Raw genomic sequence first — 17,149 nt, 5'->3', positions numbered from 1 at the left:
CATTAGGCATGATGGGGTAAGCAGAATTCTTGAAAACCTTTTGTATCACCTCCCTCTTGTGTCACAGTGAAGGGAATGGTCTCTCTGCTCTTCATGATGGCAGGAGGGCTCCCACTTTTCCCGGCCACGCAGCAGCTTCAGCCATAGCTTCACCCACAGAGAAGCAGCAGGTCTGCCTACCTGAGGTTTCCAATCCAAGCCCTGGCTCGGGAGGAAGGATGGAAAGGGTGAGAATGGGCTCTGGAAGCCTGTGCCCTGCAGGGCACTGCCAAGGCCGGCAGGAGAGGAGGAGGAGGAGCAGGCTGCCCGCGGGGAGTGAAGGAGCCTGCTTGCAGCGCTCTCCCTCCTCTGCCTGCCGGTGGTGGCGGGGCTGCCGGCGGTGAGCAGCACGGAGATGTCTTCCAGTCCTGCTGATTGATTATTTTCAAGTGCTTGCTCAGCGGAGCTGCTCCCGAGGGGGCTGCCTGCCTCTCTGCACTGACACCTTTCCAGTGTGAGCTGTGGCTCTCTCTGCTGCTGTCCTTTTGATCAAGATCTGGCAGGCGACGCTCCTATCCCTGCTGGAGTGCCTGTCACTGCTGGCAGTGCTGGGGACCTCCCCATCCTCACTGTGACTGCTGCTGGCTGAGTCCCTGGGGGCCACGGGCATCATTAGAGCCTTTTCCTTTTTCAGAATAAATCCCTGCGCTGCCCTGAACCCTGTTGAGCTCTAGCAGCACTTGCCTGCCAAAAATCCCTCATTTTATCACTCCTTCCTGCCTGACCTTGCATCAAAGACCTGGTCTGATTGAAGAAGGAAACCTCCTCCTTGATGTTGGGACATGGTTGTTCCCTTTTGTGCAGTGCTGGCATGTGACTGCTGTGTCCCAGTCCCTGCTGGCCCTGGAGCTGTCACTGCTGTGGGTGGTGGACTCAGCAGCAGAGCTATGGGGCCATTCCATGGCCTTTGCAGGAGAAGGTGAGCAGTGGTGGAAATGCCATTTCCAGAGTTGGACAGCATTTGCCCAAACTCAGGGAGCTGAATCCACACTAAAAAAACTGAATATCTAAGACTCAGAGTAGAAATCAAAGAATGTGATATTTAAATATTTTATTGTCAAAGTAGTGTGTTTCATAAATTCTGCTTTGAGCTTGGCTCCCATTTGCTGATATTCTTGGGTGACCTTGGACAATTCATTTCATTTCTCCATGTTTTGAAATATTGAAATCGCTGTATAATACGCTGATAATACCATATTATTCTAAGCGTGAACATTTAGTATTGTGATTCAGAACAATAAATCTACAAGGGTTTTAAAGGCACTCTGAGGTACTGAGGGGAAGGTATTGTTTTTCAGATCTCTTGGGGTTAACCAGCCGGTCATATGAATTTATTGTGCATTCTGGTTCTCATCAAAAAATCTGCATTTTATGGCTTGCAGTGAAATGCATTTAGTGAGAAATTCAGCTCTTAAGTCACACTGACACGGTGATTTTTCTTGGATTTTGCCCATTTACACACAAGCTCTGAGTTGCTTTATCGGTCCCGGCTTAGCCCCCGTAGGAACAATTAACAAACAAGCTGCTCTGATCTGTGCTTGCCCTTGGACCACTGTGGAATCCCCCTGCTATGCCCTGATTCCAGCCCCTGAGCTGCTGTGAAAGGATAACACTTAAAAGTGCAGGAAGAAATTGTTTTTCTTGGAGAAAAGCCCCTGTAGATAGATTTCTTTCAAACATTGGGAAGTCCGTGTACGGGAGTCATTGTGGTTTGATCCCTATGGCAAAGTCCAGCCAGGGCTGTGCTCCCCAGCCCTCCCTGTGCCCCACTCCTGCTCGGGGCAGATAAGCAGCCCAGTATTTCTCTTTGCAGGTGTACACAGCTTTTTTTGCCAGCAGCTGTAAGATTGATGGAATTCCTTAAACACTGCTTTGAACTCAGCATTTCTGGAGTACAACCCAGCTCTCATCAGAGACGGGGAAGAAGACTAATTTTCAGTGTTCCTGTTTACTGATGGAGAACTGAGAATATCTCTTGCTTCCAGTAAATGGGACCAGGGACTTTTGGCCCAGGGATAAGGCACTTTTTAGGGACTCAGGAGATGTGGGTTCAGCTGTGGTATACATAACATAGGATGGTGTTTTTGTCCCATGCTGTCATTCTGTCTAGTGAAATGTGTTTTCTTTTGCCTTTCTTGTGCCTGTCTGGTGTCCAGGGTCCTTGTGCCAGGATTTTGTTCTATTATGGGTCTGTACATCCATCTTGCATGATGGGTTTTATTCTTGCTGCCACTTGGTGCTACTATAGGAATAAAAGGATAATAAAGGATTGTATCATGAGCAGCCAATATGTCACAGTTCTATCAATGCAATGGGATGCATATTCACCCTGCAGGAAAATGGTAGGAAAAAGTGGGGTGCAGTCATCAGAGGAGTTTCCTCTCAGGAAGCTCCTCAGCAGGAGTCAGAGACTGTTGCCTCCATCACTTGTCCTATCACTTGTCTCCATCACATCCAAGACCTTGTCCCAGGCCAGATCTTTTGGAGCAAGTGACACCAGCAGCAAAAGAGGATCCTCACAGAGACAGGCATTGTGGTCTGTATGGATTACTTTGTGGCTTGAAATGCTGAAAGATAAAGCAGCTCCCTCATTTATTTGCATTCCTACTGTCTTTCTTGTTGTGTTTTCCTTATATACCACAAACATCTTCTCTTTGCAGTTCACAGTGCAGTTCCTTCTTTATGCTGCTGATATCTAGGTGTTAACAGGGCTGATTGTGTCTGAATCATTGCTTCAGGGGTTTTCCCCAGGAATAATCAATGCACACTTAAAACATGTTCAGTGTGACTGTCACACAAACACTGTGCTCCTTTTGTTTCCTGTACATCTGAGATTTATTGAGGGTTACACCAGCCACATAATTTAGAATCCTAAATTGAATGGTTTGGATTGGAAGGACCCTTAAAGATCATCTCATTGCACCCCCTGCCATGGACAGGGACACCTTCCACTAGAGCAGGTTGCTCTGAGTCCTGTCCAGCCTGGCCTTGAACACTTCCAGGGATGGAATTCACAACTTCTCTGGGCAACCTGTGCCAGGGCCTCACCCCTCTAACAGGGAACAATCTCTTCCAAATACCTAACCTAAATTTCTCCTCTTCCAATTTGAACTCATTACTCCTGTCACTACAGCTCCTGATGAAAGAGGATATGTACTTAGAAGGGATATATTTAGAGGATGCCCAAAGTCCTCGATGTTCCCTTTAAACAAGAGGGAATCAGAAGCATTCTGATGATGGTGCTGTCATTGCAGGCTCCCACTCCACTGTGTACAAGGACCCCATGATTCTTGTGGGCCCGGAGAACCTGACGCTGACCGTGCACCAGACCGCGGTGCTGGAGTGCATCGCCACCGGCAACCCCCGGCCCATCGTCTCCTGGAGCCGCCTCGGTAAGCCCCGGGTCACTGGGATTTCCTCCTCCTCCTCCTCTCCGTAGCCATCCTATAGGAAATAGGTAGGTGCCACTGACTGTTTTATACAACAACTGATTCACCCTCTCCCTTCCCACAGAAGGTAATTGTAGGCTTGAAGTGCTTTTTATCCTCATGTCTACACTTTGTTTTTTCTCTCTGCCAAGATTCTGTTTTCAGCTGTTAGAGAAGTGGGTTGGTTAAACCTGTAGATGTTTCATGAAAGGTGATAATTTTATCTTTTCTCAAGTGACAGCATCTTCTGCTGCTGCATCAAAAACATCACCACTGTTGGCCTAGAGAAGCAAAATCATACACAAACACATCTTTCACATAAAAACAGACTTGAAAGAAATTTGCTGCCTGTTCAGGGAGTTTTAAAACAATTTTAAGGGGGAGAGAGTGTTTAAAGTGTGTCTGAAGCCTTGAAAAAACAAATGCTTGCTGCTGGGGTCCGTGATATGTTTTTAAATCAGCATAGAAACCAGAGACAGTGTCTGATGGCATCATGCAAGTGAGAAGGAGCAAAGGGTTGTGTTTCTCTAAGGTTTATTTTAGGTTCTAACTTTGTGACAATAACTTAGAAACTCTTTTGCTCAGAGCAACACTGCCGTTCCCTACAGAAACCTGTGCTGAGTGAAGAGCTGATGAATTTTATCTCCCAGAGCTTGTAACTCTGCCTGTGTGCACAGTGGGGTTGGGTTCAGCTGGGATTTCCAGAGATCTTGTGGTCCTCGAGGTCACATCAGCTTTGGGATGCTCATCTCCCAGTGTCTCCCAAGGTGGCTGTGAAGCAATAACAGGGATAATTCTGTCTCATGGTGCTGTGCTGGATGTGGGACTCCACCCCCATGGCTCTCCGAGGGTCAGGGTCAGCTCATGAGCAGGGTGACTTCCTGCTCCAGAGCTGCCTGCCAGGGAATGAGGACTTGTATCCAGTATCAATTGCACATTTTTTTCCATGTTTTCCCTCCTTGCATCCTCTAGTGGCTTGTAAAATCAGCCTTTGTATACCACTAACTGGTATTTTTGCCTCCAGAGCCATAAGCATCAGATTGATGCTGTTTTAAAAATTCCCCAGATACTCTGTATCACTGGTTTGGTTCTCTTAGACACAAGACAGCTCTATGTTAGTGCTCAACTATAATAAACTACTTTATAATTGCTTTAATTATAAGTGCTTATTACCTTCTTCAAAACACTTGTCTCTACAGAGCAGTGCAATAATGAAGATGTAATAGCACCCTGTAATGTTTGTCTGGATGGTCTGAGCTCAGCATTGCCTTCCACCAAAAATAAATACCCTCTCCACGCTACTTTGCAGCACAGTGGCAGAGTCAGAGCTACTGAATGGGAAAAGATCTTGTTCTTTTCCCTTCCCTTCAGCAGGAATGTTTCCTGTCCAAAGCATCACAAGGTCTCATTTAAGATGACAGTGATCCTGACAGCGACGCGATGCACGGGTTCTCTGATGACTTGGAGGGTTTGTCATCTCTTTGTAGCCATTTCGGAAGCACTTTCATGTCTCCTTGTCTGTGTGATCACAGGGAAGGAGAGGGGTTTGTGCTGGACAGGGAGGTCCTCAGAGTGTCTGTCATCTCTGGCTTCCTCCATGTGAAGGTCTTCTTCCTGAAGTTCCTCCTACAGATAACTCACTCAACTTAAGAAAAAAAATCACTTTTAATCCATTTGCAGAAATAAAAAAAATCCACAGCACAAAGTCTTAGAGAGAAGCAGGTGATTTAACAATAGGAATGGCTTAATTTAAGCAAAAAAGAAGTCAATTCTGTGTGAGCATCTTTTTTGCTGTGTAGAAGTAAGGAAGAGCTGTGGCATTGCTGTTGTGCTGGGGCTTTGCACAGGGCACGTTGCCTTTTTGGAAACTCTCTCTGAGCCCTGTTGCTCACAGTTTTGACATTGTTGTAGCATTTCTTCTGTCAAAAAGGAGCAAAAGAACAATTTTACTTTCACAGCTTTCTGGTACAGGGTAAAGCAATCCATAAACACCATTTGCACTTCTTGCTTTGGCTTTGCTAAAACCTGGCCGGTTTTCAGTGGGAAAAGCAGCTAGCTATATTTTGCTTGAAGGAAATCATTCAAATTCTGGGCCAGTTTTTGAGTGTCACACAATCAATTTTGAATTTAATTTCTTTGGGAATATGTTGTAGCCCCTGACCACAAACAGAATTCTCGTGTCTTGCCGTGCATGAAATGTCAACATTCATTAGAGAGCAGGCTCTGAGAGAGATGTAAAATCATTAAGGGTTTGTTCAGGGAAGATAGGGCTTTTCCTTTCAGAGCTACGCACTTCAGGCTTGGACCTGTATGTGTGCACAAATGAATATCCTGGGCACTTACTGCAAAGCCTTTTGAATGAACGACGATTTTAATGTATCCTTACCCTTTAACTGACAGGCCACTGAGCTGGCCTCCATAAAAGGTACCAAAGCAGAATAATAAACTATTTAGAGAGATACAGAAAAGTGAGGCGAGAAAGAAAGGACAGTGATTATCTGATAGCGTTATACAGAAGTTGTCAGAAAGGGCCGCACAATGGGAAGGAAATTACTAAAGAGGGAGCCATTCAAGAAGTAAACTATACAACAATTGTAGGAGCCAATTAATTGGTAACTTATTGGACACAGAAGCTTGCAATAGATGGCTGACTGGTTGACAGGAGCACCGTTCCCGTAAGTGTTTAGAAATAATAGAGTAAATTTCACCACTTCACATACTGAATAGTCAACTGTTGCAATGTACTCTAAATATGCTAATCCACAGTGCCCAGTGTCCTCAGGAGCAGGAGACCCATGTGTCTAAAAAGTGGAAGGCTACTATGACACAATACAAAGAATTCACAAAAGACCTAAATGATCAACATTAGAAAGTTGTTACTTTCTTTCTACTTGCTACTTATAAAAGAAAGGCGTTCGTGTTGTTGCATATTCATATCGCCTGGCACGTTTTAAGGGGCTCTGTAATTGGTGCTGGTGTGCCAATCACTCAGCAGGCGGAGAGTGGGCTCCAGAAAGCATCACACACACCTTGGAAAAATAAATAATGTGGCTCCCAAACTGCAAGCATCCTTCATCCCGACTTCAGCCCCATGGGGAACCTGGAAGTACCTAAAGGGGCCTAAAGGAAGGCTGGAGGGGGACTTTTTGCACTGGTGTGCAGTGACAGGACAAGGTGGGAATGGCTTTAAGCTGAAAGAGGGTAGATTTAGATTGGGTGCTAGGAAGAAATTCTTCCCTGTGAGGGTGGGGAGGCCCTGGTGCAGGTTCCCCAGAGAAGCTGTGACTGCCTCACCTCTGGAAGTGTCCAAGGCCAGGTTGGATGGGGCTTGGAGCAACCTGGGATAGTGGAATGTGTCTCTGCCCATGGAAGAGGGATTGGAATGAGATGATCTTTATGGTCCCTTCTAAACCAAACCATCCTGTGATTCAGTGAAGTCTCTACTTGTCTATAGCCAGAGCATCTTTTGGGAACCTCTCCCATTTGGAGAATGGTCTCCTTTATTAATGAGAGGTCACTCTGCTCTTCACAAGAGCTGAACCTCCCCCTTTTGTCCTCATCAGCTGAGGGATCGAAAGAGAAAATCTGTCAGGCATTTCCCTCCAGACTGGATTCTTTTCAGCCCTCAGATTTTCTGCTTTTGACTTCTTTAAAAGAAGTAGAAGGTCATGTTAAATGAGCAGTGGTTTCAAGCCTGCCTGGGTCCTGACAGCTTCAGGAACTGAGCAAGTGTTGGGTTTTGCAGTCTTTCAGATCTCCTCCATGAAGAGATGACTTTGTGGTGGCAGGTGATGCAAGGAAGGTGGATTTGCAGGGTTTGGACTGCCTGATCCAAACTATTCTTCAGGTCTCCGTATAAAGAAAACAGGGTTAAAATAAATAGCAACCTTTGCAAAGCAGGTGTGAGACATCAGTCCCTCAGCACAGGGGTTCTGCAAAGTGCTGAGCTTTCAGGATGCAAGAATTTCTTGTGTAAACACTCTGTATTATTTATATGTGTTGTCAGTGTTGCTAAGTTGGATGATCTATTAGCTGAAGACCTTCTAGCTGACTGCAGGATGGCTCAGGCTGAGTGAGGCACAGTAGAGTGAGAAGGATGGAACAGACTGGGAAAGTAGAGATGTTTCTGTAGAAGCCCTTTTCAGTGCTTTTGGAAAGGGAGGAGTTGAGTGAGAGGTGTCTGAGATGATCAGATACAGTGATCTTTTTTGGCTGTTGGAGGTGGCCAAACTGACCCAAATGGCAGATCCACCAAGGCGTCTGAGCTTGGAGGGCTTTGTTCTCCAGGAAAATGAAAGATGTTTGGACAGGAGATGTTTCCTCAGACCACCAGACTTCTAATAGCTGGAGTTAGAGAGATAATTGAGGGCATACTGATGCTGGTATTTGGACTGAGGGGGGAGCACCTGCTGTGGGCTGTCTTTGCATGCTTAAATGATGGAGCACGTTATAAATAATACAGTAAAACTGCTGACATTCAAGTCACATTTCCGTGGTATTTCTCAAGGCAGTGATGTGATGAAGGATCCAGGTACGACCATTTTGTGTTTTTCACTGGTCCCACCCCTCCCTCAAGAGAGAGATTTGATTTTTACACCTATTGTAATACAGATTTCCAAAAGGTCTAATTTAAAAGATGAAATCAAGTTCAATTTGGATTTAATTCAGACCTCTTTACACTTCAGTTCAAATGCTGTTTGGAAGGAATGGTTCTTTGTTATTGCTCATTAAATGTGGGACAGGTCGTGTTTCACTGTCCTTTTTATGGCTGAACCATTTACTGCGGTGGTGGCTTGGCCAGCAGTGTGATCCTTTAATGACATTGTTTTTCTCTCTCTAAAAGACCCAAGCATTTTTCTTTGCGATGCAGATAATGAAGAAGTCTGGCATTTCCTGTCTAATGAAGCAATAAAACCTTTAAGCTTCAAAATTTCCTGAAAAGCAATATATGCAGAGCATGGCAGGAGATAGGTTTGGAAAGTGCTTTTGTAGCTCTCAGCCCATGCTTTGCCCATGTTTCCTAGCAGGATGCTGCCTGAAATCTGAAATAGGATCCTTCACTCCTATGGTTGGATTGGGTTTGCATGACAAGGATTTGGTAGTGTGGGGGCTACAGGGATGGATTTCGTGAGGAGTTGCTGTGAACTTCCTCATATCCAATGGAGCCAATTCCACCCAGCCTCAGGATGGGCTCACCACTGCCCAAGGCCAAGCCCATCAGCAGTGGTGGTAGCACCTCTGGGATAACGAATTTAAGAAGGGAAAAAAGTTAGTGCACAAGAGCAAACTGCAGCTGGAGAGAGGAGTGAGAACATGTGAGAGGAACAGCCCTGCAGACCCCAAGGTCAGGGCAGAAGGAGGATCAGGAGCTGCTCCCAGCACCAGAGCAGAGATTCCTCTGCAGGCTGGGGTGCAGCCTGTGGTGGGGCAGCTGTGTCACTGCAGCCCATGGAGTTCCACAGGTAAGCAGAGATCCATCTGCAGTCCGTGTAGAAGGAGTTTTCCCAATCTCTTCCAGAACCTGTTTGTTATGAATGACCCAAATTCTCTAATATTTATTATTATGCAAAGCATGATATTAAATCCAAAACATGTGATTTCAGGGTAACTTTTAGCTAGCCCTGCATGCTGTGTGTGTTGAAGTGTAAGTTCCTGGCAAGATTATAGCACACTTTGGAGCACAAGACCTGGCTCTTCTACTGTAGTGGAGCACATGAGTACGGAAGTCTTAGGGGGAGGTCAGGTGGGAACATCACCAGGGCTGGTTCTTTCTTCTCTGGTTTCTGTAGGTTCTTTAAACTCCGTGAGCAAACCTGAGGGAACTGAATTCCTGATTCCTTTCTGATGAAAATATGCTCCCTTTAACTGCTCCTCTAGTAAAACTCCTCCCCTGCCTTGCCCCTCTGCTCAGACACCCTGACATGTCCTAGGCCTGATTTAGAGCTGCCTTTGTCAGACAGTGTCTTAAAACACAAATCAATGAAACAATAGAAAGCAATAGCCTGATACTAATGAAACACATTGTAATTAGAGCTGGTTGGGAATTTTCCAGAGAAACCAGAATAAAAGTGAATTCCCTGATACTGAACTATTTCACGTGCCTCATATCCAGCACTCAGGGTGGGGGCAGCCCTTTTCAGTTGCCCTTCCAAGCCAGAGTAAATGAGATCTAACCACCAGGTGAGAAACCAGCTCCTCAGGCTTGAGCTAGTGTATGTTCAAGGGCTAAGGAATTACAAATCCAGTGTTCTCTTATTTTTAAAAGCCACAAAAATTTATCAAGGGTTATCAGGTAAAGTGGTGTAACTTCTGGGTCAGGTAATCTGCAGGTCATAAATTGCTGGTGGTTGGGAAAGTGCATCAGGGAGGCAGTGCAGTAGGTTAGGTGGACTTCTTCCTGAAACCTTTCTGTTGGAAATGGGCTATTGAGCTGATTGCATCCCTGCTGATTCTAATGCAAGAACCCAGGCAATGACTGAGGGAACCTGATTTAGCTTGGTTTAACCATTCTGTTGAACTGTGTTCTGGGTGCTTTATTTCAATCTGAACATGTGGTTGAAAGTTTTCACTTTTCCTGTGGTATTATTTTGGGTTTTTAAGCAGCAACAAAGAGGGATTTGGGATTTAGCATCAGCTAAATCCCATTGAATTTACTTGGCAAATGGCAGTAGCAGAACATGGCACCATCCATAAGTACTTAGACTGGATCTCACTGAGGGCTGTGCCTCGGAGAACCTGCCCAAAGGTCCAGCATGTGACTCTTGTCCTTCTCCCCTTCTTTCAGACGGCCGCCCGATTGGCGTGGAGGGGATCCAGGTGCTGGGCACAGGAAACCTGATGATCTCGGACCTCACGGTGCAGCATTCCGGCATCTACGTGTGCGCCGCCAACAAACCCGGCACGCGCGTGCGCCGCACCGCACAGGGCAGCCTCGTGGTGCAAGGTGAGCCCCTGGGACCCTGAGGGCTTGGGCTGGACAGGTGCTGACTTCACTTCTCTGGTGGTACCAGACAAAGAACTTCTTTTCCAGACATGTGGTTTCCCAAGTGGGTGTGTGTCTGTGTCCCACACAGGTGAGTCACAACCAGGTATGATTCAACTGAGGCATCAGCTGTATGGCCTACAGTGATTTCTCACCCCATCACAGGCTTTGTCTTAGCAGACACTGCTTGTTACTTGTTACCATACTTGTACATCTCAGCAGAAAGCCTGAATTGATCAGCCAAATTTGTCTCATGGTCCTTAGTGGTATAAGGACATGGTCTCTGTTCTTATACTGGACACCTCTGAATGACAGATATGACTCCTGCAGTGATATGCAGCAGTGGATGCCACTCACAGAGTATTGCTTTTCAACTGAAATGGCACACCACTAAGTCTAAAACCATTTCCAAAAAGCCTGTGAGGCTGTTTCATGTAGCAGTTGACACTATGTCTAAGCCAGTTGCCAGGACCTAGTGAAGCACCCTTTGGGGACTGTGGCCATGGGATGCAGGTTGCTCCTCTTCCTGCAGCAACTGTCCTGAAATGCTACTTGTAAAGGGCAGTTCAGCTCAAAATAGAGATCAGCACTAGGGAAAGCACACAAATCCCTACCACATGCTCCCTGCGACCAGTCTCCATGGTGAGGGGAGCCAGGCAAGCATTTGAGGAGGCAAACCCAGCTGGCAGTGTGCTCTGAATGGCAGCAATCCGCCCCTGATTACGGGCACTCACCTCCTCTTCAAGCTAGTCCACTTAAAGCATCTCACGCTCTCATCAGTTCACTCATTAACTATTGACTGATGATATCCTGAATCTAAAATTACACACCTCCTGCCGGAGCTGCTAATTGAACCTTTCTGCTGCTGATGGGGAAAGTGCCCTGCTCCAGCCCTGATGCTCAACCTGCTCCAGCCCTGATGTCACCCAACAGATCGCAGGAGTTCCAGGCAGGGATCCTGCCAGCCATGGAGGAGCAATGTAGGAAGGGCTGCCTGTGCCTTCTGAGCCCCAAGTGCTGATCAGACAATGAGACAAGGTGAAAACTCATTGTTTCTATTGCTCTTGGATTTCTGGGTGAGCAGTGCAATGAGGGGACCTCCCAGGTGGCGCAGCTATGAATCCCCTTATTAACAAACATCAACCCCAGCATTAAGAGCAACCTCTCTGTACTGATACAAACCCTTCAGAGCTGCTGCAGGACAGCTCTGCACATGGTGCATGTAGGAGAGGTCTCCTAAGTCAAAATGCCATGATGTCCAGGAGGCAGGGAGACAGATCCAAAACAAAGCTGATGCAGAATTACTGTGGATTTTCTTCTGGCAAGACAAGACAAGAATTTGTCCCTAAAATGTCACTCACGGGGCCATTGGAGCCCAGTCTTTCTATGGAAGCAGGATCCTCCTGCATTCAGCATCAGCAGAGAAGCTGGCAGTGGTGTGGAGAAATGTGGCCAGTGTGTCCTTGGAGTAGCTCTTAGACAGGACCTGCAGTGTCCAGAACCCCAGCCTGTATTGCCCATTCTAAAAATGCTTCATGGTTTTTTAGGGGAACATTCCCCAAGCAGGGCAGGGGCAGACCCTGGCCAGGCAGCTGAGCTCATCCCAGGTTCGCTCACCCTCCCTGTGGAAGCAGTTTTTCCTGCCTCTGCATCTCATTTTGCCTGAATTTTCCAGCTGAGAGGTACAAATGATTGCTGTTCAGGTTCGTCTGGGAAGAAAACACTGATAATGACTGACATGGGAGACTGTGGGTTTTATCTTTGTCAAGATGTCAGCGATGCAAATTACATCCGTAAAGAGAAGAAAAGCAAAGAGCGGGCTATCAAAAGCCTGGTTGGAGAGGAAGTTAGCAGAGGGCTAGAACAATACAGCATCCTCAAAGCACACCAGGCCAGGTACTTGCTGCCTTTATGCAGGGGCCCTTGAAGTGCCTGCAGGCACAAATTAACTCGCTCCAGTCTTTTGAAGGCGGGACGTTTTATAGGTGGGAAACTGGAGGAGAAAGGGCGATGTTTCCTGTTGTAAGGCGAGGAGTTAGCGGGAGGCTGGAACTGAGACCACTGAGTCCTCCCTCCTGCTGCCAGCGGTGGTCCTTGTCCCATCCAGCAGCTGCATGGGCAGAGGTGTCCCAGCACAGGGCTCTGCTCTTCCTCCAGCAGTAATGTCCTTTCCATTGCAGGTTTCCCTTCAGATAATCTAACACCATTTTATTATCTTCCTGGGAATTCTTCCTCCCTCCAGAGGATAAGGCTCAATCCCCCACTCCTTCCCTCCCTGCCCTCCCTTGGCTATTTAGGCTCCTTTGATCTCTTTTGTAAGGTTCTCACACAAGAAAGTTTCCATTTTCCCTTCAGATCCCAGCGCAGCCATTTGAATATTGCTTTGTGCTGGGCTTCGAATGAAAGTCTCACGGGGGGAGTTGTCGAAGGGCCGAATGCGGCGCCGACTGAAACCGAGGGTGTGCGTGTGAGTGAGGCGAGGGAAGAGCAGGCTTCAGTGGCAAGGGAAAAAATCTATCAAAGCACTTTCCCTCTACCTCCTGTGCAATCTTTTGTGCTTTATTATGTGTTTGGTGTCATAACAAACTGATGGGCTGTGAATGGCCAGATGGTCACCAGTGTTCTCCACTCCACGCTTCATTTCCTCCTGAAAGCTATGCAGAAAAATGAGATCCCATCTCATAAATGAGGGCCCATCTTAAGGACATGGGTTTGAAGGCTCTGCTGACAATGCCTGCCTTGTTTGCCTTGCTTGCTGTTGGCAGGACTGGGCAGCGCTCCTTGGTCCAGCAGTTCCGGCCACCGCTGCGCTTTCTGATGTTTCTTCCATCGTTCTTGCTTGCTGGCATCACAAACCTTGGCTGGGGCTGGAATTCATGCAGTTGCTGTGGTTTAGGCTTGGCTCTGTGGTACTTGGTTTGTCCTCGAGTTTAGCCTTGAATTCATTTTGCAAACCAGCTTCAATATGTGCTGTGTGAGTCAGAGTCACCCAAAGAGCAGTTCCATTCCTGTCCACAATTTTCTTCTCAAGAAAAGCCACCACAAGAGGACAGGTGGATATTCAAATCTTGTCTGTCAGGATGCTGGAGTGAACTGGGGTGTCTGATCGCTGTGGACCATTCTTCCAGGACCACACTTGTGAATAACATGGGAACATACCCTGCTGCTGTGGAGCACCAGCCTGCACCTTGCTGGGACAAGAATTTCATGAGGGATGAAAGGCAGGCTCCATGGTAGCCCCCCTGAGTGTTCTCTGCCTGCTTTCCAGGGGACATGAGCACAGTTTCCATCTTTGGCCATTGCAGTCCCTTCACTGCTACTGTAAGTTACTCAAGTAAACATCTGAGTATCCTCTAGAGTGAATAGAGAGAAGCCAAGTGAGAAGCAGTTGTCTTAAATCTCCTGTCACCATTTGCTGTGCTTGAGTGACTTCCCCGTTGACCTGACTTCTCCTTTATACCCTTATTGTGGGTGCCAGTAGCCTAATTTATGAGGTTTTGTTGTTTCCATGTTATTCTTTCTTCTCTTCACCCCAGCCTCCTTCCCTGACCTTGCCACTCTGTCCACTTGAGAATTAATGACACTTCCTACTGAGATGCAAGAGGCACACATTGGTCTGGCACCAGAGCATTGGCTGTGAGTGCTCTCTCAAACTTAGGATCTTCTCAGTGATCCTTGGGATCTTCTGTGAGCGATCAGGCACTGCCATAAGCACTACAACACAACCTCATAGCAAGGACAGCAAAGTTCCCTGATACCTTGGGGGACACACTGGTTGCTGGTCCCTGCTGACATGTCCCAAAAGGGGTCTCCTGTTAGAAGCTGCTGTTGCAGTGCATCTTCATGCTATCACAGTTTGCTGAGCACAGTAAAAGCTATTGAATCACTTTGTTAATAATTCTGGGGATAGTATTAACTGTTACTGCTTTTTGATGCCAATGTCATGCCTTTAAATATTCATTAAAACTGCATGATCCTCTCCCTCCCGTTAAGTCCTGAATAATCAACGCTCTGGTTTCTTCATATTTCACAAGCCAGGGCTGGATCCTGCCCACTCCTCCTTGCCAGGTTTGAATCCTCTGCTCTTAACAGTGATCTCCATTAGTATCTTTATTAAATCTTAATGGAGGACTGAAAAATGCATCCTCTGGCTGCCTGCATTGGTCTTTTGGCATGTAGTGTGGAAGGCGCAGAGGTGTTCAGGCTACTGCACCTCCATGCAGGGTGAGATGGGCCCTGACAAGATGCTCTGTTAATTATGAGTAATGAGGAGGGTGAAGGGCTGGCAGTGGGCAGAGCTTGGCTGAAGACAAGGCTGGCAGTCGGCAGGGTTGGCTTCTGCTCTTTCCCCACTAACCCAGGCAAACTCTTGGATCCTGTTGAAATTGTTTGGAAGGGCAGGGGAGAGGACCTAGGAGAGGAGAGGAGATGGTTTTCTGCCCAGGAAAGGAACCATTTGCTCTGAGGCCACATATGAGCAGTCGCCTGAGGGCACCTTCCTCGGGGCACTGGTTATGAACAGAGGTTGGGTGCAGAGGTTGGTAGCAGAGGGACACCCACTCAATCCATGTCCTTTAAACTCCATCTGTTCCCAGACCATGTCCTCTGACTCCATCAGTTTCTGTTTTGACCTGGGCCATTTTTGCACTACAACTTTACACTGTTGAGACCTCAACAGGACAGAGCAATGTCTGGGGAAAGCCAGGAAGAGCAGGAACAGTAGAAGGGCAATCTATGTCTCGTAGGGAGGGATGCCATGGAACAGGGGACAGCTTGGCACAGCAGAGGTGGGATCCTGCTCCCCAGAGAGTTTAAGCAAGTTAAGCAGGGGCTGGGGTTGTGTTTAGCAAGGCAGCAAAGAGGAGGGATGGCAGAGGGGAGCAGGGACCCGAGCAACCCGCGGGCCATGGCACCAAGCAGTGTGACTGGCACCGAGCCAGCGGCCGCAGCTGCACGTTCGTTACCCCGAGTCACACACGACCCCGCTCCAATTACCGCCTCTTGACACGGGCTAATAAGGGAGGATAAGGAGAGCCGGTGGTTCCAGAAGGCTTATGCCGGATGCTTCTTTCCATATTTCAACTTTGTTTCTGCTGGAACAAACGGCGGGTTTGAGATTTGATGAAGCGAGGGGGAGGCAGAGGCAAAGAGCCAAGAGGATCTTTCATGAAGCTGCAGCGAGGAGCTGGAAGGTGGCTGTGCCCTTCCTTGGCATCGTGGGTTTGCACCTGCGAGTGCTGCGGGTGCAGCTCGGGAGCCCAGATGAAAGCAGGGAGGTGCACAGCCACTTGCAAAATAATTGCTCCTGCAAAACTGCGCCAGCACAAAGCGGAGGGCGGGAGGCTGAGGAAAATCAAGTCTCTAATGCTCTCACTGTACACCACAAAAGGGCCATTCATGGCAGGGATGAGGGGTTTTTCCCCTGTTTATCCTTGCTTCCAACTTTTATTGAACCCATCCTGAATTTTGTTTTAATCTGTAAGTCTAGAGCAAAAACAGAAGGTAAGTAAAAGGGCAAGAGATTGATTGGCACATGGGGAAGTTTAGCAGGAGGTTCTGGAAGTACGTGTCCATTGGGTTGCTGTGATCAGGTTCATTAGTGGAGCTGAGCGCTGACAGCGGTGGCCAGACAATAAACTCTGCTGGCAGATACCCTGTGCCAGTAACGTAAGTCAAACCTGCCATGCTCCACTTCCTTCTGATTATTAAAAATGAAGGAGGGTGCTCCTTCAAGGGGGATGGGCTCTGTGATGAATTCCTCTGTCTTCCTGCTTGGAGGACTTAGAATCTGGACTTTTATTCTCACACAAGCACCTGTCTGTCTTCCTGCTTGGAGGACTTAGAATCTGGACTTTTACTCTCACACAAGCACCTGTCCCTGCAGTTTGGCTGTGTTACAGCAGTGGCCATGTTCTTCCTTACTGGCACACAGCTGAGAAAGACCTTTATCCCCTCAAGATGCTGCAGGAAACCCCAAGGGGTGTTTTGGCCATGCTCAACTCTTGCATCCCCACCTGCAGCCTGGCCACTCCTCAGTGTATTTTGCTAGACCAGTTTGCTCTCTTCTCCAATCCCTATATCTCTGCTTGTGGCACAGCCACCAGCCTCATGCTTAGAAAGTGCCAGTGAGTGGCTTTGAACATGTCTCCCTCAATGATCTTTCTTTTGTCAAAAAAATTTAATGTCAGCCATCCGTTATGTGATGTTAGTCAGTAAATTTATTATGGGTCTGTGCCTCTTATCTGTTTGTCTTCATTGTGTCTGCTGCTGGTTCCACCTGATTTTAGGTTTCAGTAGCAACATGCAGTATATTTATCACTTTGCCCTTTGAAGCAGAACTGCTTGAATAATCTCACCTATTTGACAGTGTCTGTCAGGCCCTGCTTTCTGTAGGCTGATACGCTGGTTTATTCTGATAAATGATTTTAAATCTAATTTGAGCTGCTGGAAGGAAGAGATCGCTTTCCATTTAAAAATGTTTCTGCCAAAGGTGAAGACATTTGGTGACAAGGTGAGCAGCTGTTACAGGCATGGTGTAGTCTTCTGCAAGGCTTGGCAGGATTGCAGAAGCCCCAGGCTGAAGATCTGGAATAAAAAAGGTTCCCTAATCTTCTGCTGACAGGAAAAGTTGGCAGGAAATCTGATATTTACTGGGGAGAGAACACCCTGCCAGATTGCTGTATGATATCCATACATTTCT

General features: G+C 47.2%; 1 protein-coding gene across 1 annotated transcript in view; it reads left to right on the top strand.

Moving 5' to 3' along the window:
• Positions 1–17,149, top strand: part of IGDCC3 (immunoglobulin superfamily DCC subclass member 3) — a 95,520-nt gene that overhangs the window by 60,933 nt on the left and 17,438 nt on the right. The window contains exons 5-6 of the mRNA XM_021552600.3: positions 3,294–3,431; positions 10,252–10,410. Coding sequence (XP_021408275.2) covers positions 3,294–3,431; positions 10,252–10,410 — 297 coding nt within the window. The remainder of the gene's footprint in view (positions 1–3,293; positions 3,432–10,251; positions 10,411–17,149) is intronic.

Source organism: Lonchura striata, chromosome 11 (assembly GCF_046129695.1).
Source record: "Lonchura striata isolate bLonStr1 chromosome 11, bLonStr1.mat, whole genome shotgun sequence".
In the NCBI taxonomy this organism is placed as follows: Eukaryota; Metazoa; Chordata; class Aves; order Passeriformes; family Estrildidae; genus Lonchura; species Lonchura striata.
Note: the sequence above shows the minus strand (reverse complement) of the source record. Positions and strands in the feature narration are given on the sequence as shown.